The sequence below is a fragment of the Schistocerca americana genome, chromosome 2 (assembly GCF_021461395.2).
Source record: "Schistocerca americana isolate TAMUIC-IGC-003095 chromosome 2, iqSchAmer2.1, whole genome shotgun sequence".
Classification (NCBI taxonomy): domain Eukaryota; kingdom Metazoa; phylum Arthropoda; class Insecta; order Orthoptera; family Acrididae; genus Schistocerca; species Schistocerca americana.
In genome coordinates this window covers 264,927,208-264,952,146 of record NC_060120.1, presented here as the reverse complement: position 1 = coordinate 264,952,146, position 24,939 = coordinate 264,927,208, and the positions used below count along the sequence as shown (strand labels likewise).

Below are 24,939 nucleotides of genomic sequence, written 5' to 3'. Positions count from 1 at the left end.
TTGCTTAAAACTGCGGAACCTTTTGCCATGCCAAGTCACCTAACAATCATATTCTGAAATAAAAACACAATTTCAAGTAGGACACTTACAATATGCAATTACGAGTGCTGTTTGGTTACAACTCGTGAATTTATAAACAAAATAATGTAGTATTAGTGGGAGTGAGGCACATACGTCCGATCTGGACAAGACCTAGAAAACAAAATGTGACTCCTCTTCTTTCGCCAATTATATGACAATCAAAAATCTTCAAATGTTTCCAGCGGCTGCATACAATATTTATACAGCTGAGGACTATATCTATGGCTCAAATTATTTCATTATTTACCATTACGTTTTCTGCTAGTAAAAGCTCAGCATGCAAATGTACCCTTAAAAAGCGTAAAATTACAGAATTCGTTGAAGGGCCCAAAGTCATATCCGTAGAGTTCTTGGTGGAGTGAGATATATAATACAGACGAAACATATGCCTATGCAAATTTCCCCACACACTACTGCGACTTATTCCAGAACCACGTGGAATCTGTTGTACACTTACCTCATAATTGTGTGCTATAGCAGCCAGAACAGCAATTTCATTACCATTGTTAGTTGTTGCATTTTTTGCATTAATGCTTTCTGGGCTCGTAGCTGCCTGTTTTGATAAGACTTGCGCAGATGTTGGAAACGGTGCACCATGGAGAATGCCATCGATCTGGATAGTGTTCTGCATACACTGATACAACTGTGGTTGCATTTCTGTGACATTCACTGTAAATTAACATCATATCTAGTTTTTCTTTGTTTCTGAAAACCAGCATATTGATGATATGACCAGACGTGTCACAAACCACACACAAAAAAGGGAAAGTAGATCTACTGCCCAAAACATAAATGAAGTGCATCACAGTGTATTTTCGTTTTTGACACCGACAGTAGTGTAGCAAGCCCAAGCATGGGACAATAATGTGCTGAACAATTTAAGTAGAACATGCATACTGATAGTGGTCTGTTTGCAGCAGGCTGGAGAACAGTGCATGCAACCCTTGCCCGGTACATAACGGCAGATACTGCGGCATTCTTGCCGTCCTTTAAAGTCTAATATTTCAGAATGTATCAGATTTAGAACAGTGAACCCAAGTCTGCCTTCACTAATTGTGTCTCTAGTTTTCATTTCTGTAGAAAAAAAAACAAACATACAAGTGCCTTAAAAAAACTTACTTTGTTTTGAAAATGCTGTTCTTTGATCTTCATGGATTGTGCTTTCCAGCCCATTGTGTGAGCCACTGACACAGGTACATCCCTGCTTGCATTTTTCACTTTTTGTTTCTTTTCATAAATATATGAGGTAGTAGAGTTAGGTGAGATAACCTTTATATTATGGAAGGAGAGCCAACTATGAAATGACACATGTCGTGTACCAGCTGTTATGAAACACCGTTTGACCATTTACATTGGCATGACTACCATCAAGCTATCAGTTGGGATGAATGACCATAGGCAGAGAGTGTATCCTTGCAACGTTTAATAACCTATATCCTTGCAACATACAATAAACTGCTGTGGAGCATGCTCTACAACATGACAGCGTGACCTCAGTACCTGTTTCACCACATTTTCCATCTGGATTCTTCCCGCAGACACCAGTTTCTCAGAACTCTGCTAGTGGGAAATGACGTTACAACATCTCCTTGGTTCTGGCCGTAATTAATGTTAATTTCTTCAGTTTCAGCATTTCCTCCCAGTAACTATTCCTTTATTCATTCCTTTTCATTTTCTGTGTCTTTTATTTTCTGACTTGACTACTTTTCCCCATCCCAACCTCTACCACTTAGAATCTACTTAGCTGTCTGCTCTTATTAAGTCATGAACATAATGTAGTCAGTAATCTCTGTCTTGCGTATTACTCTATCTTCCAGCTTTAAGTTCTCAGGTTTTCAAAACTCATCTGGTGCAGTCCTCAGCAGTCAGTTTTTCCTTCTCATCATGTCTAGTAAGTCTCCCCTGATCCAGGGCTCTGGGTGACTTTTCTGAACTCTCCCCATTTACTAAACCTCACAAACACTTTTTCTTCAATCATGTTGTATCCCCTCCAACCCTTCTGGCAGAAGAAGGAGCCACTGGCTCCAAAAGCTTGCAAACTTCAATGTCTTTATAAGTGGGTTCTCCTGCTACTGCTTAGTGACTAGATTGAATAGATACTCCAATTACATTATATTTTGAAAACCTGATTATTTTCTGTGATAAGATTTTTGTTAGAATGGAGTTCTTCAAATTAAGAGAGGACATTCTTAACCCATTAGCACCTGATATACTTTTAGTAGTTTTTGTACATTTGTTACAGGTACCTTACTTGCTACATCAGAAAAGAAGCATTTAAAGTGAAAAAGCCATTTTTACATTTATAGTTTTAAAATAATGCCTCATACCATATATATAATGCTAAACACTATTGAGAGCAAAACACATATTTTTATGGATAGATTACACATTTTTGTACTGAAATAAACAAATTAAACATGTATACAAATTACAAATCAAAAACAAGAAAAACAAGTTACTTCATATGATAAGCAGCAAAACATTCAACACGCAGTGCCACATTACGTTTCGTGCATGTGCTATTTGCTGATGTCTTACAATTTACCCCAACACATGGTCTGCTTTTCAGTTCCTATATTTTCACAATCAGGGGTTTCATTCCATCAAAGCAGAGCTCACCTGCTGCGATACTGGTGTGCGGGGTTTGTCCAGGCCTTTCAGTGGTGCCACATGCCTGCTCAAGTATACCTGCATAATTTATCTTTAAAAATTTATATGAGAGATTGTATTTCCATTTGTGCAGTAGAGTATCCAGAAACTGTGTACGTTAATATCCAATGGCCAGCTGAAAATAGGCCAGCACCATTTCCTGGTACATATATTTATTCTGTGCTGATTCACATTTTGATCTATTTGATCAGTTCCACTCCTACTTGCTGTACTCTGACAGAACGTTCAAAGAGCTACTATGTGTTTCCTTGATAGCTTAGGATATTTCCATGCCATTCTGCGGCAGAGTATGCCTGTCCTGTTTGGTATGATTCAACTCATGCCAAACAGGTGGATGTAGCTCTCAATGAAACGTGCAGAATTATAACAGGTTATTTGAAATCCACTCCAGTCGAATGGCTTTACCACATCACAGAAATCGCACCACCACATGTTCAAAGAGAGATAGCTGCAGACAAGGAAAGATAGGTAGTGGAACAGGAAACAACTCATCCTCTGTATGGGCATGAACCACATCTGCAACTACTGAAGTCAAGGAAGAGTTTTCTTAGAACATCAAAGGAGCTTAGAACCACTGCTGAAAAATCTAAGTTACAACTATGGACGGCTACGACCTACCTCCCCCCTGGTTGGAAAAGAGTTGTTGAAGCTTTACCTCCAGGCCACAACAGGGAATGGACAACTTGGAAGTCCCTAAATAGACAGAGATACGGAGTTGGAAGATCAAAAGTTGACTTGGCAAGATGCGAATACACTGATCCAAATGATATTCAATATAACTGTGGAGATCAGACAGTTCTGCACATGCTTCGGTGTCACTTGTGCCATGTCTCCTATACGGAAGATGATCTTCAACAAGCAACAGAAAATGCACTGGAAGTGGCCAAGTTTTGGTCAAAAGTAATTTAATCATATCTGTATAAAATGTATGTACATGTACCTGTATGTTTCTGACACGAGAATAATAATAGTCTCTTAAAATCTGTTACTGTGTTTACACCAGGTGTATTTGATGCTGCAGAAACAACCAAAACATCATGCCTTTTACCTGGAAACAGACCATTTTCCTTTTGTAGGCCAGAATGAATAATACCTATTTCATCTTTCTCCATTTCCTTTCTCTGTAGAAGGGGGAAATTTTGGGGGATTTGATTTTCCCTCGCAGTCCCAATGCCTGCAGAATGATACAAAAATACAACAGCAATAGTCATAATGGAATAATGTGCAAAAATTGTTAAAGTGCTCTCATTATTGTTTAGTGTTATTTTTATGTAATGCTGAAACTGTAGTGTATGTCCCTATGATACAAATAATGTTGCATGAATTCAAATAAATGGTATTGATTGTTGGCATATTAAGTGATTGTTTACAGCTCTTTTGAATGCACATGATCAAATATTTTAATTGTTATTCTTACTGTATATCCATTCAGGCCACAGAAAAAATGTTTAAATTCAATTGCCAACTGTAAATGAAATGGGTAAATGAACAAATGTGTAATGGTATTGCTTTATAATAAGTACCGATTCCCAACAGTGTATTGAGCTGATATACTATAATTTGTATGGGATGTAAACATGCAGTATTTCTGTCAAGCAGATAACGTTCAGATGCACATGAATACTTTCTATGTACTACACTATGGGAAGCTTTTAGAGCCCAGTAGGATCTGGTATTTTCAAGTGCAAAGAGAATAGTGGTGACTAGCAAAGCAGTTTTGAGATTTTTTAAAATAATAAACGGCTCTGGGTACAATCCTGACTAGTCAGTAACTGTCACATGTTCTGGCTTTCTTGAAACTGATATGCATGTCTGTGTGACAGGGTACAATGTGAGCTCAGATTATGATGATCACTATGTTTTATGGTTTGATATAACTGCCATCCCCTGCTCCTTGCTGGATACACACTTGTCAACAAGTACTCCTCCACAAATGGAATTTTTGTAAACCAGACCCAGTTCATTTTTCACAGGAACACTGAATGGACCATGGTGCCATAAGTACACCTGTGACATGATGATTCGGTTCAAAGTTGCTCATCTGAAACGTTGTGCTCCCATTTTTGCAGAGGAATTCAGCTGTTGCCCTCATGCACTTCATTGTCGTAAGTACAATAATGTGACATATTCATTCTGTTGTGGTGCTTAAACTAACAAAAATTTATTGAAGAATATATAAAATTTTACTTTTCACTAACTTTGCATTCTATGTTACAGCTGTAGGCTCAGATTATGTTCTTCAGTCCTCGAATCATACATCTTCAGCAGATGGTAAGTCAGAAACATTATTTTTCATTATGTGCATAAATTTTCCCAACTGTGATTTCCTATGTTAATGACCAACTATTTTACTTTATTGTTCCGTGGAATTTTGGGTGAACTGCTGGATGTCTGTAACCTGTTGCACAATATTTCGGTGCAGTGTCTTGTGGCCATGTTCAAGTGAATACTGGCGAAAATACACTGATCTCTCCTACATAACACCCCCAGGTACAAGCATGATGTGCCCCGTTGTCGCTGCATGCATGCAGCTTAAGTGCAAGCACTTCTGCTGCAAGTCAGTGCACTACACTGCACACCCTCTGTGATGAAAGTTCTCATCAATATCAGATCGACTGTCTTCACATGGAAAAATTAGAGAATGATGCTGGCTGTATAAAGAATGAAGTTTTCCTATGCCAGGATTCCTTGCAGAAATTAGCTGGAACCCACTGTCTTTATCGATAAGGGCCTCAGCTAGTCATTGATGATGGTGCTCCAACATGTTTTACATATGAACCACAATTTTTGTTTCATTGTTTTTCATTGACTGGGCAATGGAAATACAGTGTTTGGTGACGGCAGACTTGTTAGCTTGGAGAAACAAGTATGCTACTGGTGTTCCATGATATCCCGAATAGTCAGTGCCATTTGTCCTGTATAAGATGTGCAGCACTCACTCAGAATCCTATAAACACTTGCCTTCCACAACACCAAGCCATCTTTAACAGATTGCAATGTGTGGCAGGGTCTGAAATAGGAGATCTCTGTGCTTTATTGGCAGTATTCACCCAAAGATGGCCTGAAGAGTCTGTGCTGAAATATTGTGGTAGAAAGTTACAGACAACTGGCAGTTGACCCAAAATGTCGTGAACAATCTACATGCCAGGAAAGTTTTAAATTTCACATACTTTATAAAATTATGTAAGTATCACTTGAAGGTTTTTGTTTATGTCAGCATGCCCAAGAAAAAATCAGCTCAAGAAGATTGAATCATGTTGTAATGGAACTATATTATGAATTGCCTAAAATATCAAAAATAATTTCATTATCAACCATGATTAGACAAATATAGTATATATAATGCAGTGTTTACTTCACTGTTGACTTTTGCTACTCTCCATTCATCCCCAGTTCTGGAATCATGAAGAATTTGCTGAATAATTCTATTTCTTTATATCTTCTCCTCTCTTTCATTGGATGAAGAACTCAGTGGACTGAAGGCTATAATGATCATAGTTCATTTTGGATAAAACTAAATGTGCTTCATGAATACACTGAGTATGTGAAAAAAAATTACAGCCCTTAGGTCCGTCAGGTAATTTCCTCTTTATGACAGCTAATATTACATATCTTTGTGCTTTAGTGGGTACAGGCTTCATTTTCCCAAGCAACATTTAGCTTTCTAGCATGAAACACAACTTGTGAGGTGCTTTGCAGTTTGCAATTTTCATTCCATACCTATAAAGTATGTATACCCCTTTATTCCTCCCCCCATGAACCATGGACCTTGCCGTTGGTGAGGAGGCTTGCGTACCTCAACGATACAGATAGCCGTACCGTAGGTGCAACCACAACGGAGGGGTATCTGTTGAGAGGCCAGACAAACGTGTGGTTCCTGAAGAGGGGCAGCAGCCTTTTCAGTAGTTGCAGGGGCAACAGTCTGGATGATTGACTGATCTGGCCTTGCTGTTGTGGTACTGCGAATGGCTGAAAGCAAGGGGAAACTACAGCCGTAATTTTTCCCGAGGGCATGCAGCTAACTGTATGGTTAAATGATGATGGTGTCCTCTTGAGTAAAATATTCCGGAGGTAAAATAGTCCCCCATTCAGATCTCCGGGTGGGGACTACTCAGGAGGACGTCATTATCAGGAGAAAGAAAACTGGCATTCTACGGATCGGAGCGTGGAATGTCAGATCCCTTAGTCAGGCAGGTAGGTTAGAAAATTTAACATGGGAAATGGATAGGTTAAAGTTAGATATAGTGGGAGTTAGTGAAGTTCGGTGGCAGGAGCAACAAGACTTCTGGTCAGGTGAATACAGGGTTATAAATACAAAATCAAATAGGGGTAATGCAGGAGTAGGTTTAATAATGAATAAAAAAATAGGAGTGTGGGTAAGCTACTACAAACAGCATAGTGAACGTATTATAGTGGCCAAGATAGACATGAAGCCCATGCCTACTACAGTAGTACAAGTTTATATGCCAACTAGCTCTGCAGATGACGAAGAAATTGAAGAAATGTATGGTGAGATAAAAGAAATTATTCTGGTAGTGAAGGGAGACGAAAATTTAATAGTCATGGGTGACTGGGATTCGACAGTAGGAAAAGGGAGAGAAGGAAACATAGTAGGTGAATATGAATTGGGATAAGAAATGAAAGAGGAAGCCGTCTGTTAGAATTTTGCACAGAGCATAACTTAATCATAGCTAACACTTGGTTCAAGAATCATAAAAGAAGGTTGTATACTTGGAAGAATCCGGGAGATACTAAAAGGTATCAGATAGATTATATAATGGTAAGACAGAGATTTAGGAACCAGGTTTTAAATTGTAGGACATTTCCAGGAGCAGATGTGGACTCCGACCACAATCTATTGGTTATGAACTGTAGATTAAAACTCAAGAAATTGCAATAAGGTGGGAATTTAAGGAGGTGGGACCTGGATAAAATGACTAAACCAGAGGTTGTAGAGAGTTTCAGGGACAGCATAAGGGAACAATTGACAGGAATGGGGGAAAGAAATACAGTAGAAGAAGAGTGGGTAGCTCTGAGGGATGAAGTAGTGAAGGTAGCAGAGGATCAAGTAGGTAAAAAGACGAGGGCTAGTAGAAATCCTTGGGTGACAGAAGAAATATTGAATTTAATTGACGAAAGGAGAAAATATAAAAATGCAGTAAATGAAGCAGGCAAATGGAATACAAACGTCTCAAAAATGAGATCGACAGGAAGTGCAAAATGGCTAAGCAGGGATGGCTAGAGGACAAATGTAAGGATGTAGAGGCTTATCTCACTAGGGGTAAGATAGATACTGCCTACAGGAAAATTAAAGAGACCTTTGGCGAAAAGAGAACCACTTGTATGCATATCAAGAGCTCAGATGGCAACCCAGTTCTAACCAAAGAAGGGAAAGCAGAAAGGGGGAAGGAGTAAATAGGGTGTCTATACAAGGGTGATGTACTTGAGGACAATATTATGGAAATGGAAGAGGATGTAGATGAAGATGAAATGGGAGATACGATACTGCGTGAAGAGTTTGATAGAGCACTGAAAGACCTGAGTCGAAACAAGGCCCCGGGAGTAGACAACATTCCATTAGAATTACTGATGGCCTTGGGAGAGCCAGTCCTGACAAAACTCTACCATCTGGTGAGCAAGATGTACAAGACAGGCTCAGACTTCAAGAATAATGTAATAATTCCAATCCCAAAGAAAGCAGGTGTTGATAGGTGTGAAAATTACCGAACTATCAGTTTAATAAGTCACAGCTGCAAAATACTAACGCGAATTATTTACTGACGAATGGAAAAACTGGTAGAAGCCAACCTCGGGGAAGATCAGTTTGGATTCCGTATAAATGTTGGAACACGTGAGGCAATACTGACCTTACGACTTATCTTAGAAGAAAGATTAAGGAAAGGCAGACCTATGTTTCTAGCATTTGTAGACTTAGAGAAAGCTTTTGATAATGTTGACTGGAATACTCTCTTTCAAATTCTAAAGGTGGCAGGGGTAAAATACAGGGAACGAAAGGCTATTTATAATTTGTACAGAAACCAGATGGCAGTTAGAAGAGTCAAGGGGCATGAAAGGGAAGCAGTGGTTGGGAAGGGAGTGAGACAGGGTTGTAGCCTCTCCCCGATGTTATTCAATCTGTATATTGAGCAAGCAGTAAAGGAAACAAAAGACAAATTTGGAGTAGGTATTATAATCCAGGGAGAAGAAATAAAAACTTTGAGGTTCGCCGATGACATTGTAATTCTGTCAGAGACAGCAAAGAACTTGGAAGAGCAGTTGAACGGAATGGAGGGTATAAGATGAACATCAACAAAAGCAAAACGAGGATAATGGAATGTAGTCGAATTTAGTCGGGTGTTGCTGAGGGAATTAGATTAGGAAATGAGACACTTAAAGTAGTAAAGGAGTTTTGCTATTTGGGGAGCAAAGTAACTGATGATGGTCGAAGTAGAGAGGATATAAAATGTAGACTGGCAATGGTAAGGAAAGCGTTTCTGAAGAAGAAAAATTTGTTAATATCGAGTATAGATTTGAATGTCAGGAAGTCGTTCCTGAAAGTATTTGTATGGAGTGTAGCCATGTATGGAAGTGAAACATGGACAATAAATAGTTTGGAAAAGAAGAGAATATAAGCTTTCGAAATGTGGTGCTGCAGAAGAATGTTGAAGATTAGGTGGGTAGATCACGTAACTAATGAGGAAGTATTGAATAGGATTGGGGAGAAGTTTGTGGCACAACTTGACAAGAAGAAGGGATCGGTTGGTAGGACATGTCCTGAGGCATCAAGGGATCACAAATTTAGCATTGGAGGGCAGCGTGGAAGGTAAAAATCGTAGAGGGAGACCAAGAGATGAATACACTAAGCAGATTCAGAAGGATGTAGGTTGCAGTAGGTACTGGGAGATGAAGGAGCTTGCACAGGATAGATTAGCATGGAGAGCTGCATCAAACCAGTCTCAGGACTGAAGACCACAACAACAACAACAACCCCTTTATTACCCCTAAACATTTGGCATGGTCATAGTTGAGTTGATAAGCTACACTTGTGTGGACTCTGGCGTGCACAGCGTCCACTCTTCATTGTCTGGTTGACAATGATACAATATGTCTCCTACAATTTTTTAGTATCTCAATAGCAATTTGCTCATGCTATTTCCTAGTGTTTTGTCCCAAATAATAATTTGCTATTATCAGATTGGTATGGAGCACCCTACCTAAGCTTCCTTTCCATTGCCATACGCCCTTGTACATTCCGATTCAGAAGCACATCTCTTTCTTTACTATTTGGGTTGCCCAGATTTTCATCTGGCATACCGAGCAATAGAAAATCCAGGATAGAATGTAACAATATTAGAGAAGGAAAGTTGCTACTTACCATATAGCAGAGATGTTGAGTCGCGATAAGCACAACAAAAAGATTCACACAATTATAGCTTTCGGCCATTAAGGCTTTTGTCAGCAGTAGACACACATACACACACACACACACACACACACACTCACGCAAATGCAACTTGCACACACGTCTGCAGTCTCGGACAACTGAAACCACAATCAAGCTATAATTGTGTGAATCTTTTTGTTGTGCCCTTTGCGACTCAGCATCTCCACTATATGGTGAGTATCAACTTTCTGTTTCTAATATTGATACTGAGCAATAGGAAAGAAAAGCATCCACCACTACATTGTCTCTCATTGGGGTGCTGAAGAACTTTTGAATACCTGTGACAAAGATCTAGGTCAGAAGAGTGAGGAGATCTTATTTGTATTTCCTGAGAGTGGATCAGAATCTGCAACAGCAAGTTCTCTGTTTTACATACTAGTTTAACTACTGAACAGTCTTTGTTGTACACTGCTTGGTTGCAATTATCTCCTCGGTTCAGTACTTGCCAAGTGTTAGCTTCTATTGACTGCACAGACCTGAAGTTATTCTCTCAGTTACCCTACTGCTGCACATTCAGTCATGCCATTTGCTATATTACGATATGTTTATTACAATAAATCCAGTTGTATCAGAAATTTCCCTCAGTTAGTGAACTGTATGCTACCACGTAAATTCTGGGCGTATGTGAATTATTATTCATTTGTATATTATGTATCTCATATTTGTTGATGTTCGTAAAGTTTTGCCAGTCATTGAGTGCAGTTTCTCTGTAAATATAATTTTCCTTTTATATTGTCATATATTCTAAAACTTGAATCATACACTATGAAAATTAGGTGGCAAATAATTACTGCAAATACTCTAAAAGCAAATCTACATCAATCTTGCTCTTTTTAACATTCAGTTTTACATGCTGACAAAGCATACCTTTCTATCTACAACTTTATTTATTTTACTTTTGATATAACATCTTTGGAAGGTCGCAGACTAAGTATACAATGGTAAAACAGAGATTATGGAACTAGATTTTAAATTGTAAGATATTTCCAGAGGCAAAATGTACTCTGACCACAATTTATTGTTTATGAACTATAGATTAAAACTGAATAAACTGCAAAAAGGTAGGAATTTAGGGAGGTGGGACTGGATAAACTGAAAAAACCAGAGGTTGTTGAGAGTTTCAGAAGGAGCCTTAGGGAACAATTGAAAAGAACAGAGGAAAGGAAAACAGTAGAAGAATGGGTAGCTTTGAGAGCTGAAATATTGAAGACAGGAGAGGATCAAGTAGATAAAAAGATGAGGGCTATTAGAAATCCTTAGGTAACACAAGAGATATTGAATTGAATTGATGAAAGGAGAAAAGATAAAAATGCAGTAAATGAAGCAGGTGAAAGATATTACAAACATCTAAAAAATGAGATTGACAGGAAGTGCAAAATGGCTAAGCAGGAATGGCTATAAGACAAATGTAAGGATTTAGAAGCATATGTTACTAGGGGAAAGATAGATACCACCTACAGGAAATTTAAAGAGACCTTTGGAGAAAAGAGAACCATATGTATGAATATTAAGAGCTCAGATGGAAAACCAGTCGTAAGCAAAGAAGGACAACATGAAAGGTGAAAGGAGTATATAGAGGATCTATGCAGAGGAGATACACTTGAGGGCAGTATGCAGAGGAGATACACTTGAGGGCAGTATTATTGAAATGGAAGAGGACGTAGATGAAGATGAGATGGAAGATACAATACTGAATGAAGAATTTGACAGAGCACTGAAAGACCTCAGTCAAAACAAGGCCCTGGGAATAGACAGCATTCCGTTAGAACTATTGATAGCCCTGGGAGAGCCAGCGATGACAAAAATCTTCCATCTGGTGAGAAAGATGTTTGAGACAGGTAAAATACCTTCAGACTTCAAGAAGAATACAGTAATTCTAGTTCCAAAGAACGCAGGTACTGACAGGTGTGAAAATTAAAACTATTAGTTTAGTAAGTCATGGTTGCTAAATAATAACACGAATTCTTTACAGAAGAATGGACAAACTGGTAAAAGCCAACCTGAGGGAAGATCACATTGGATTCTGGAGAAATGCAGGAACGCACGAGGCAATGCTGACCCTACAACTTCTCATAGAAGATAGGTTAAGGAATGGCAAACCTGTATTTATAGCCTTTGTAGACTTTATCTAAGCCTTTAACAATGTTGACTGAAATATGCTGTTTGAAATTCTGAGGGTGGCAGGGTAAAATAAAGGGAGCAAAAAGCTATTTGCAACTTGTACAGAAACCAGACGGCAGTTATAAGAGTTGAGGGGCATGAAAGAGATGCAGTGTTTGAAAAGGGTGTTAGATAGGGCTGTAGCCTATCCCTCATGATAAAATCTGTGCATTGAACAAGCAGTAAAGGGAACTAAAGAAAAATTTGGAGTAGGAATTGAAGGGAGAATAAATAAAATCTTTGAGATTTGATGATGACATTGTAATTCTGTCAGAGACAGCAAAGGACTTGGAAGAGCAGTTGAATGGCGTGGACAGTGTCTTGAAAGAAGGATACAAGATGAACATCAACAAAAGCAAAACATGGATAGTGGAATGTAGTCAAATAAAATCAGGTGATGCTGAAGGAATTGTATTAGGAAGTGAGACACTCAAAGTTGTAGATGAGGTTTGCTATTTGGCCAGAAAAATAACTGATGATGGCTGAAGTAGAGAGGATATAAAAGGTAGACTGGCAACAGCAAGAAAAGCATTTATGAAGAAGAGAAATTTGTTAAAATCAAGTATAGATTTTTAAAAAAGTGTCAGGAAGTCCTCTCTGGAAGTATTTTTATGGATTGTAGCCATCTATAAAAGTGAAATATGGAGAGTAAACAGTTTAGACAAGAAGAGAGTAGAAGCTTTTTTAAATGTGCTACAAAAGAATGCTGAAGATTAGATGGGTAGATCATGTAACTACTGAGGAGGTACTGAATAGAATTGGTGAGAAAAGAAATTTGTGGCACAACCTGACTAGAAGAAGGGATCAGTTGGTAGGACACATTCTGAGACATCAAGGGCTCACCAATTTAGTACTGGAGGAAAGTTTAGGTGGGGCAGGGGATTAAAATTGTAGAGGGAAACTAAGAGATGAATACACTAAGCAGATTCAGAAGGATGTACGTTGCAGTAGTTACTTGGAGATGAAGAGGGTTGTACAGTATAGAGTAACATGGAGAGCAGCATCAAACCAGTCTTTGGGCTGAAGACCACAACAACAACATTATATCCGCTTTACAACATAACAGGAAGTGTCTAATTTTTATATTTACAAACTCTGTAACCTTTGTCATTTGATATTAGTACTAAAAATCTTCATATAAGTACATTTCATTGGAAAATGTTGTGTGAACTAAATCTGATAAATAATCTAAAAACAGAAGTTACTTGAATTGTATTTTAACTCATTGAGTGTTCCGGATCGTTCTAGAACACGTATATGTCTCATACTCCTACCTGATTCATGCCAGTTGCATTATTCTGTTTCTGACATGGTTTGATATAATATGTAGGGAAACTTTGGAAAGTGCAAGGGAGCATAGGTAAAGAAAAGAGCTCTAAGTCTTATGTTTTAATATTTACCTCTGGAACTGTATAAATATGTGTGAAATGTTAAATGAAATTTTGAATAAATCAAGTATTATGTCACAATAACTATTAACTTCAAGCCAAGTCATTTCAAAACCTGGACCTCGAATTGGATATTATGCAACAATGTTTTTCCTGCTGGACACTGATGCCATTTTAAAAAGCTAAGTAAACCTTCACACACACACACACACACACACACACACACACACACAGAGAGAGAGAGAGAGAGAGAGAGTGTGTGTGTGTGTGTGTGTGTGTCTGTGTGTGTGTATGTGTGTGTGTTGGATGCATTGCCTTGTGGACTTACAAATGCATTGTTGTAAAAAAAACGTTAGTTCAGAAGTAATACTCATCAAATTTTACATTTCAGAGGATATACAAAGAGAAAAGTATATCATACTGTAAGTCATCCGTAGCCATTAGTAGGTACAGAGGTTGATAACTGCTTGTGAATGGGCCTTTTATTAACTGATGGTGTGTCCAAACAGGCTTGTGTTGATTTAATATTAACACTAATTCTTCCTGGCCCATAAGGTGGTTGAGATGCAATGCAACTGACACTTCTGAGAGGAGAAACTCTCTCAATATTCTGAATTTTGGACAGAAGGAACTACATTTGTAATCCTGAGCTGTGCCCACTAATGTTGTGCATTGCCCCAGTAGGAATTTGGTACCCAACTTACTAAATGTCAGACAGAAATGCCCTGTATGTTCCACCGGAGTTCTGTCTCCGACATGAAGCATCAGAAAAACAAGCTGATGTTGAGTCTTGGTCAGTGGGTCATGGTAAACAATTTTCTGAAATACTTGACAATGTCAGTCAGATGAATTTGTGAGTTGAAACCTAAAAAATTCATATTAGTGTTCGGTACAAGCATTTTAAAAACTGCATGACTTGTCAGGTGTTCAAGGACTGCTGTGGTGAATGTCTTCAACACGTGGTGAAACCACGTCCAGATGTCATGGTGTTGGGCAGTCACACCTCATTGCAGATGTCGGACATCATAGGCTAGGCAGGCTGGTAAAATAGGACAGAAGGTGAACTGTGCTAGAACTAACATCAGACTTTAATTTTGGGCAGAGTAAAAGTGTGGCTGAACACACAGTGCACCTAACACTCCTAACGATGGGCCTCCACAGCTGATGACCCACCCATGTGCCAATGTTAACACCACAGCTTGGCAACTATGGCTGAAATGGACCCTTGAATATTGGCATTGGACGTTGGTGCAGTGGCAGAGCATTGCATGGTCTAATGAATCCTGATACCTTCTTCATCATGCTGATGTGAGGGCACGAATCCATCATCTTCTGGGGGAACAGCTCCTTGACACCTATGCTGCAGGACAGATACAAGCTGGTGGCAGCTCCATCATACTCTGGACCCATTCATGATGATCATGTTTTCGAATGGCAGTGGCATTTTTCAGCAAGATAATACACCATGTCACAGGCCCAGGAGTGTGATGGAGTAGTTCTTTCTGCACAGGCTCTGATTTTTCTTATTTTATTATCATGCCATTTCTCCCTAAGTGGGAGACAAAAAATATTTTGGCATTTGAAGGAGAAACTTGGTGACTGAAAGTTTTTAGAAAGAACTCTCTACACCTTTGTTTTAATGATTGCCCACTCTCCAAACTCATACATCATATCTGTGATATTCTCTCCCGTATCTCATAGTAATACAAATGAGCTACCCTTCTTTTAACTTTAATAGTTTGCTTAAGCAGTTTGTTCATTGAAAACTGACAGCCTTCCCTAAACTTCTGAGGTTTCAGGGCACAGGAACACTGCTGCAACATGCTGCCTAAATGTAAGACAATGCCGTGTGGAGTCTTATTGCACCTATTGCAGAAGTATGTGTTGACTTCTCCAAGACAGTCCAGGAAGTAAGAGTCACTGCTCACCTTGGGTGGTGTGCAAAACCTCTACTCCCAAAGAAAATAATCCACAGACCACAGTAGCACTACTTTGACCTAATAGTGTCTTTTTCAACACTTCTGGAAAGACCACCTTGTAATGTTAAGTTGCCAGGTGCTGTGGTGTCTTTATAAAAGTCAACCTCATCTTGCAGGTATATCCACGCATGTGAAAACATTCAGATCCAGACAAAGGCCTGGTTTTAACAGAAATAGTCATCTTGGAAATAAATAGTAACATTTTAATGCATCTAGCTATTGAATTACAAAAAGTGGGGGAATGTTTCTGTGCATAGCTATCATCATTATCTATCCATCATTTCTTGACTGTCTTGGCATCACACACAGAACTGATATGCAAATTTGCACATTTATTAATTACTGAAGTTTCTGAATTAATTCTTAGACTCATTGCCCTGTCCCTTGATAGTATGATATCACAAAACCTCAGGAAACTTAAATTTGGAGGACCAGATGAGTCCCTCTCATCCTGAAGTCTGAGTGACGTGCCCATCCTTTGTGTGTGTGTGTGTGTGTGTGTGTGTGTGTGTGTGTGTGTGTGTGTGTGTGCTTTGGTACTATTAGACATTTAGTGTCCTGAAGTACAGCCCTTTAGGCGGTCGGTCAGTCAGAACAGGCCTAAAGTCTAATCTGCGAGTGGTGTTTACGTTACATATTCTGAAGTTAAGTATCAGCAGTTCTGTCATAATTTGTTTTCAAGACTGAATTTTCCTTTGATACAAAAAGATCATATTTTTCTGTATCCATGGTAAACTGAGCATTCTTATGAAAAATAATTAATATGCTGCAAAAACTATATTATTATCTCCATGAAGACATACTATGACAGGCAGTCCATCAACATACCTTCAAAAAACAGTTGATATAAGAGTTGCTGATTCCAGATATATCTCTTCAAAATCTGCGATAAAAGATTTGGCCACTAAGGGATTCAGAGGGCCTTACATAGCAACCTGGTCACCCTGTTCAAATAATCTGTCTTACACGTACACTGCAATGAAGGAAGAGTGAATCAGAATAACATTGTGTAATTCTGTTTGAAATTTGTAGTCACTCAGTCCCTAGGTAGGACCCTTCTAAAGGATGAAACTACATCAAAATCGATCAAGCAATCTGTGTAACTTCACTGAAGTCTGTTGATGAAGTTAGCCAAGCTGCTAATGTGATGTGAACATTGTCCTACAAATGATCTCAATAAGGAAGCAATGAATTCAGCATTTCTCCTTCTGTTTTGCTGCCCTCATTGCCAGTTCCATGTCATCCATAAGTGTCTGTACACTTACTTTGGTGCAGAATTTGTTTGTGTTTTGTGAAAGGGTCTTTAAAAAGATTCTGCTGCAGTAGCCACTGAAGGATACACACATTGTCCTTTTGAGAGTGAAAGGCATTTCATATATCTTCTGTCTATGTATGGACCAAGCCTTTGTTTTACATCCACTGTGCATTAGACACTGTTTCTTTAAAAGTTTGTTTACGGAGACTGAATACCATGGAGAGGCCATCCCATCATGAACTTTTGTACAATTACATATCCAGTCAACACTTCATCAACTACTCTTCTAAACTCCAAATATAGCTCTTCTATTGGTAATTAGTTAGTTTCATCTTCATGACAAATTATAATGATGTGGAATGGGTCATTTTACATTCACATCACAAAATAATTATAAATATGGCTACACACTGAACGTTTATAAAGCTTGTTTTCCCACATCTACATCTACATGAATACTCTTCATTTCACGCTTAAGATCCTAGCATAAGGTTGGCTGAAATACTTTCAGGCTATTTCTCTACTGTTCCATCTTGAACAGCACTTTGGAAAAATGGACACACTAGACATTCTCTACAAGGTGGCAGGAGTCAAATACAGGGGGAAAAAGACTATTTACAGTTTGTACAGAAACCAGATGGCAGTTATAAGAGTCGAGGGACATGAAAGGGAAGCAGTGGTTGGGGAGGGAGTGAGACAGGGTTGTAACCTCTCCCCGATGCAATTCAACCTGTATATTGAGCAAGCAGTAAAGGAAACAAAAGAAAAATTTGGAGTAGGTATTAAAATCGATGGAGAAGAAATAAAAACTTTGAGGTTCGCCGATGGCATTGTAATTCTGTCAGAGACAGCAAAGGACTTGGAAGAGCAGTTGAACGGAATAGACAGTGCCTTGAAGGTAGGAGATAAGATGAACATCAACAAAAGCAAAACAAGGTTAATGGAATGTAGTTGAATTAAGTCAGATGATGCTGAGGGAATTAGATTAGGAAATGAGACACTTAAAGTAGTAAAGGAGTTTTGCTGTTTGGGGAGCAAAATAACTAATGATGGTCGAAGTAGAGAGGATACAATATGTAGACTGACAATGGCAAGGAAAGCATTTCTGTTAACATCGAGTATAGATTTAAGTGTCAGGAAGTCGTTTCTGAAAGTATTTGTATGGAGTGTAGCGATGCATGGAAGTGAAACGTGGACGATAAATAGTTTGGACAAGAAGAGAATAGAAGCTTTCAAAATGTGGTGCTACAGAAAAATTCTGAACTTTAGATGGGTAGATCACATAACTAATGAGGAGGTATTGAATAGAATTGGGGAGAAGAGGAGTTTGAGGCACAACTTGACAAGAAGAAGGGATCGGTTGGTAGGACATGTTGTGAAGCATCAAGGGATCACCAATTTAGTATTGGAGGGCAGCGTGGAGGGTAAAAATCATAGAGGAAGACCAAGAGATGAATACACTAAGCAAATTCAGAAGGATGTAAGTTGCAGTAGGTACTGGGAGATGAAGGAGCTTGCACAGGATAGAGTAACATGGAGAGCTGCATCAAACCAGTCTCAGGACTGAAGACCACAACAAAAACATCATTTTTTCCTCTGTAGTTTTTTGCAAATAAAATATTTTTGCATTCAGAGGAGAAATTTGTCATAGAAATTTTAATGAAAAGATCTTGCCACAGAAGAAAATGCCACTGTTTTAATGAATGCAATCCCAACTCACATCCATGGCACTCTCTCCCCTATTTCGTGATGATACAAAACAAGCTTTCCTTCTTTGGACTTTTCCAGTGTCCTCTGTCAGTTCTATCTGGCAAGGAACCCAAACCACACAGCAGTACTCCAGAAGAGGACAGACAAGAAAAGTGTTGGCAAACTATTTCGCAGACCTGTTGCAATAAAATATAGCCTTTCCTTTACTTTGCCACAACACTATCTATGTGTTCATTCTGATTTGAATTGTTTGTAATAGTAACTCATAGGTATTTAGTTGAACTGATGACCTTTGGATCTGTGTGCTTTATCATGTAACTGAAATTTAACCATTTCCTTTTAGTACTCATGTAGATTGTCTCACACTTATCCTTATTTAAAGTGAGTTGCCACTTTTTGCACCATACAGATATCACATCTAAGTCATTTTTCAAATTGGTTTTGATGATCTTATGACTTGGAGATGAAGAAGCTTGCACAGGATAGAGTAGCATGGAGAGCTGCACCAAATCAGTCTCAGTACTGAAGACCACAACAACAACATGACTTTTGTGGCTGGTAAATGGCGGCATCATCAGCAAACAAACTAAGGGGACTGCTCACATTGCCTCTTAAATCATTTATGTAGATTAGGAACATCAGAGTGCCTATAACAGTCCATTGGGGAATGACCGATATCCATTCTCATTTACTCAATGACTTTCCATCAATCACTACAGACTGTGACCTTTCTGACAGGTAACCACGAATCCAGTTACACACAACTGAGGCAAAACTCCATAGGCACGCAATTTGATTAGAAGAAAGATTGGTGTTGGAATCCTTCTGGGAACCTAGGAATGTGGAATAAATTTGAGGCTCATGTCAGTAGAATTCATTACTTTATACAAATAAAGAACTAGTTGTATTTCACAAGAACGCTATTTTCTGAATTAATGCTGACTATGTCAACAGAGAATTTTCTTTGAGGTAAGACATAATGTTCAAACACAGTATATGTTCCAAGATCCTACTTGAAAGTGAGGTCAGTGATATGTGTCCATAATTCATCAGGTTACTTCTATTTCATTTCTTGAGTATTGCTTGGACCTGTACAACTTTCCGGTCTTAAGGTATGGATCTTTTGTTGAGAGAGCAGTTGTATGTGACTGTTAAGTGTGGAGCTGTTTTGTCAGTGTACTCCAGAAGAAACCCAATCTGGTATACAAACTTCACCACAAGACTTGCCTTTATCAAGTGCCTTAAGCTGTTTTGGTACACTGAGGAATAGCTGCTTCTAAGTCACTCACCTTGATAGCTGTTCTTGATTTAAATATTCTGGAATATTTACTTCATCATCTTTGATTAAGGAATTTTAGTAAACTGTGTAACTCTGCTTTAGTGGTACCATAATTGGTAATATCACTACTGGTGTGGTAAAGGTGCTGATTGTATCTTGCCACTGGTGTACTTTACATATGACCAGAATCTCTTTGGATTTAGTGACAGAGTTTAATTGTGGAAGTATACAGATAATATACATATCTGAGGAAGTAATTCTTACCCATCAACTTTTACATACTACAATAACAGAAGTTCTTCTGTGGAATAGAAGATTTGTCAAGGAGAAACTTTTACAGTTTGTTACTTTGCTGACTGCCAGACATTTCATATCACTGGATAAGTGATCAAAACTTTTGGTTGCAGCATTGTGCTCATCTTTTTGTGCTAAACAGAACATTACTGTGGAGTGACGACCACCATTTTTCTTCTCATAGTGTAGTTATTCCTTTTGAATTGCAGTTGATTATTTACAACAAACTTCATTAGGGAATAACTCTACTGTAATTCATGCTCATGTCTACAGTTAAGATATTATATAAGTTCCTGTTGCAATGTGTTGTAATCATAACATGTTATTTATTTACATTTAAGAACTGCACTGCTCTTTTGGACATCTAAAACTCAGACTAGGAGATCATCTCGTGAGCCCTGGTATTTGCGTGAAGTGCAGATGTGATGTACCACCATTTGTAACTTGTTATTGGCATAGATACGAAGGTTGCAAATTTCCAGTAAGTAACAACATCTGCATGATAATAATAATTAGTTAGAATATTTTTATGAGTTGGATTCTTATTATGTTTATACCGTTCTTGGTTGCAAAATTAAGGAATGAAAAGTAGAGGATTCTGTGCTGTGAAATTTATGTGAAGGAACACAGTAAAGACTAAATTATACTCTTTATTAACTCAAGAGAAGTGGAAGAGTATGCAGGGCACAAGAGAGAGAGAGAAAGCAGTGTGTGTGTGTGTGTGTGTGTGTGTGTGTGTGTGTGTGTGCAACGCATGCGAGTTCATTAAAATTCTACCGGAACTTTCCTGCTATAATAATATTGTTGTTATTTAGTCCCTGATTTTCCATTGTTTAGTGATGACACATGGGTACAGAGATATTTTCCCTTGATTTTACACACACACACACTCACACACACACACACACACACACACACACACACACACAAACAAAGACACACACACACACACACACACACACACATGACGAAATAATGGGGATGGTTTTAATTTGTGCTTTGTTAGTAAATGGAAATACTGTTTGGCTTTATTTCAGAATGCTAATATGTATGGAGCCAGGTGATGGATCTGTGACAGAGAGGTGATTAACAGCCAGTAACCTATGCTTACTGTAATATCATCTTATATTAATTTATGTTGTAAAGAAGGAATAAAATAGAAAGAACATCAAAATCACTTTCTATATTACTATTATTTTTATTATTATTATTATTATTTCCCAAGCAAATGGTGTTTACACCAAGCAAATGTCAAATAAAATTTTCCTTCTGTAAAAGTTGATTGTCTCTACTTTACAACACAGTATAAATAAATTATGGAGAAAATATTAAGGGCTATACTTTTTTTAACCAAGTAACTCAACCTCCAAGCCAAACGATATTGAAATTTTTGTGTGTGACTGGATGTTAACATTAATGGGGCCATGAAAACTGACTGGTGTGCATGATAAGAAATGCTACTGCAGAAAGTGCATTGCCTAGCATTTTGACTTGTGATTAAATGGCTCTAGCAAAATAACTTGGTAGAAAAGCTCATACCTCCCATTGTTGAAAGCCACAGATCTGTTTGGATTGAAACATCAATTATGTAACTGAGGACAACATTGAACACAATTCTGAAAATTCTTCTCACACACAGAACAAGAGCTGAAGCATTCAGTGGACTATATTGATTTGTAGCTCAGAGTGTTATCAGAGACAGGGACTTCTACATATGCCATGACTGCTGTACTGACCTTAATTTCACAATATGGTTTGCATGTGGATCTCCTTGCACAGTCACACTGAGGTGACAAAAGTCATGGGATACCAGTACCTCCTAATATTGTACCAGACCTCCTTTTTCCTGGTGTGGTGCAGCAACTTGATGTGACATGGATTCAACAGGTAATTGGAAGTCCCCTAACGAAATATTGAACTATAGCTGTCCACAGTTTTGAAAGTTTGCTGCTGATGCAGGATTTTGTGCATGAACTGAGGTCTAGGTTAGACCGCTACGGTCGCAGGTTCAAATCCTGCCTCGGGCATGGGTGTGTTTGATGTCCTTAGGTTAGTTAGGTTTAAGTAGTTCTAAGTTCTAGGGGACTGATGACCTCAGAAGTTAAGCCCCATAGTGCTCAGAGCCATTTGAACCCATTTGATGTCTTGGTTATGTCCTGTAAATGTTTGATGGGATTAATGTCAGGCAACATGTTCGCCAGATCATTTACTTAAACTGTTCAGAACATTCTTCGAACCAATCATGAACAATTGTGGCATGGTGCGTTGGCATCCATAAAAATGTCGTCATTGTTTGGGAACGTGAAGTCCATGAATGGATGTTAATGGTCTTCAAGTATCCAAAAATATCCATTTTCAGTTAATGATTGGTTCAGTTGGACCATAGGAGCCAGTAAACATCGCCAACACTATTATGGAGCCACCAACAGCTTGCACAGTGCCTTGATAACTTGGGTCCATGGCTTTGTGAAGTCTGCACCACACTTGAACCCTATCACCAGCTCTTACCAACTCATCTGACCAGGCCATGGTTTTCCAGTCATCCAGAGTCCAACCGATATGGTCACGAGCTCAGGGAAGGTGCTGCAGATGATGTTGGTCCTGCAGACGATGTTGTGCTATTTGCCAGTTGTCTGCTGCCATAGCCTATTAACAACAAATTTCATGGCACTGTTATAATGGTTAATTTCACCATATGTCCCACATTGATTTCTTCAGTTATTTTATGCAGTGATGCTTGCCTGTTAGCACTGACAACTCTATGCAAACGCTGTTGCTCTCAGTCATCAAGTGAAGGCCGTCAGCCTGTGGTGAGAGATGATGCCTGAAATTTGGTATTCTTGGCACACTCTTGGCACTGTTGACCTCATAATATTGAATTCTCTAACGATTTCTGAAATGGAATGCCCCTTTTTGTGGCTCCAACTACCATTTCGCATTCAATGTCTGTTAATTCCTGTCATGTTGGAAACCTTTTCACATGACTCACCTGAGTACAAATGACAGCTCTCCCATTGCACTGTGTGATGTTCGCCTGCTTTATTTCTTCGTTGATTGTCCTGGGTGCTAACGTACTGTGTTGCTATTCTGACTGAAAAATAGTAGCCGACAGGTGCGAAGTTGTATTTCATAGTTCTTTACTTTCACTGTTCACACCCCCACAATATTATACAGTCAATATGGACAGTTAACTATTGACAAATTTTGATAAGCCTTGTTAATAGGTTGCAGGCAAACATCAGCATACTGCTACAATAGTTTACTGTTGAATACCTATGAGCAGGAAAAATCAAACCACACAGTTCACAGTTCTTGCAGAATAATATGGTATGTATTGAACAGATGTATTAACACATGGCCTAATTGTGTTACACTTATTCCACTGTTTACTTGATGCATTGTTGTTGATCTAACCAGCACGGGTTTCTCATCTGAAAATTGGCTGTGGACTGACTGTCTCAGGACCAAAAATCGGGCCTTTATATATCATCACAATAGTAGGTACTGAAACTATACTTTGTTTGATGTTTAATTTACAGAAATTACAATTAAAACATAACTCATTAAATTAACTGAATACATCAAAAAATTGGTTCGTTTTAACAGTTTCTTCTACTACAAGGGTTAGCCCAAATTATTTGTTTAAATCATGAAATTAACAAATATTGAAACACAAACTATACTTTTGACAAAACTGTTAATTACTTTGGAATTAATTAAGGGCTGGCTTTGCTAACATGTTTTTGAATAGGGCCAAACAGATCCTTTAAGAATACTGTTAGTTGTTCCTCTAAATGGTTATAATTATTATAGAATTTATATTTGTTTATATGTCAACAATAGAATTTAAGTTATGAAATAATTACTGATTTCATCCTATAACAAAAGATATTAATTAGGAATGCTCTAAATAAATTAGAAAATTGATGATGTACACAAAACTAAGCAGAAAATTAGATCTGGTGGTATATTCTTTAATATTGATGACCAACCTTTCTCTTTTATGAAAAATGCAGATAATACTCACATATGTTAATGGTAATTAATTAAAAATGAAAAAAACAAAAATGGCAAAACAAGGGAGGAAGTAAAAAAAATCCCAGCTTGGTTTGTCACACCTTCCCCTTTTTACTTATACATCTGCTTATTGCTATCTCATGACTCTTGTTACCCAAGTGTAATTGACAGAAGAATTCAGTCTGACCAAAGCAATGTTTTCCAATCCTGGTGATTTCTTGAGTTTTTGCCAGACTTTTTAATGTAAACTAACTGATTATTTAGTATTGCCAGCTACATATTTATATTGCTCTCCAGTTAGTTATAACAACGAAAATAATCAATTATTGATGAAATTATTTAATTGGAGAGAGAAAAAAATCTATTCACCAAGTGACGGCAGAACACACACATAAAAGACTGTTGTGACTGGCAAGCTTGCAGAGCCAGTGGGTCCTTCTTCAGGAAGAAGGGTGAAGAAAAGGACTGGAGAGGTCTAGGAAAAGGGTTAGATTTTGGGAAAGTCACCCAGAACTGTGGGTCAGGGGAGAGTTACCATACTGTATGAGAAGGAAAGACTGATTCCTGTTAGTTGTTTAGTTAGTGTCATATTCCATGGACCATTTTGTACAATAAATCATGATGTGGAACGAATCATTGGGTTGTTAAATAGTGAAAGGAAT

General features: G+C 38.2%; 1 protein-coding gene across 2 annotated transcripts in view; it reads left to right on the top strand.

Moving 5' to 3' along the window:
• LOC124595690 overlaps positions 1 to 21,501 on the top strand; it is a 108,279-nt gene extending 86,778 nt beyond the window's left edge. For both annotated transcript variants that reach the window (XM_047134548.1, XM_047134547.1), the window contains exons 6-9: positions 4,725 to 4,856; positions 4,969 to 5,022; positions 20,602 to 20,741; positions 21,298 to 21,501. In XM_047134548.1, the coding sequence (XP_046990504.1) occupies positions 4,725 to 4,856; positions 4,969 to 5,022; positions 20,602 to 20,741; positions 21,298 to 21,324 (353 nt within the window). In that variant the 3' untranslated portion in view covers positions 21,325 to 21,501. The remainder of the gene's footprint in view (positions 1 to 4,724; positions 4,857 to 4,968; positions 5,023 to 20,601; positions 20,742 to 21,297) is intronic.
• Positions 21,502 to 24,939: the final 3,438 nt, after the last annotated feature.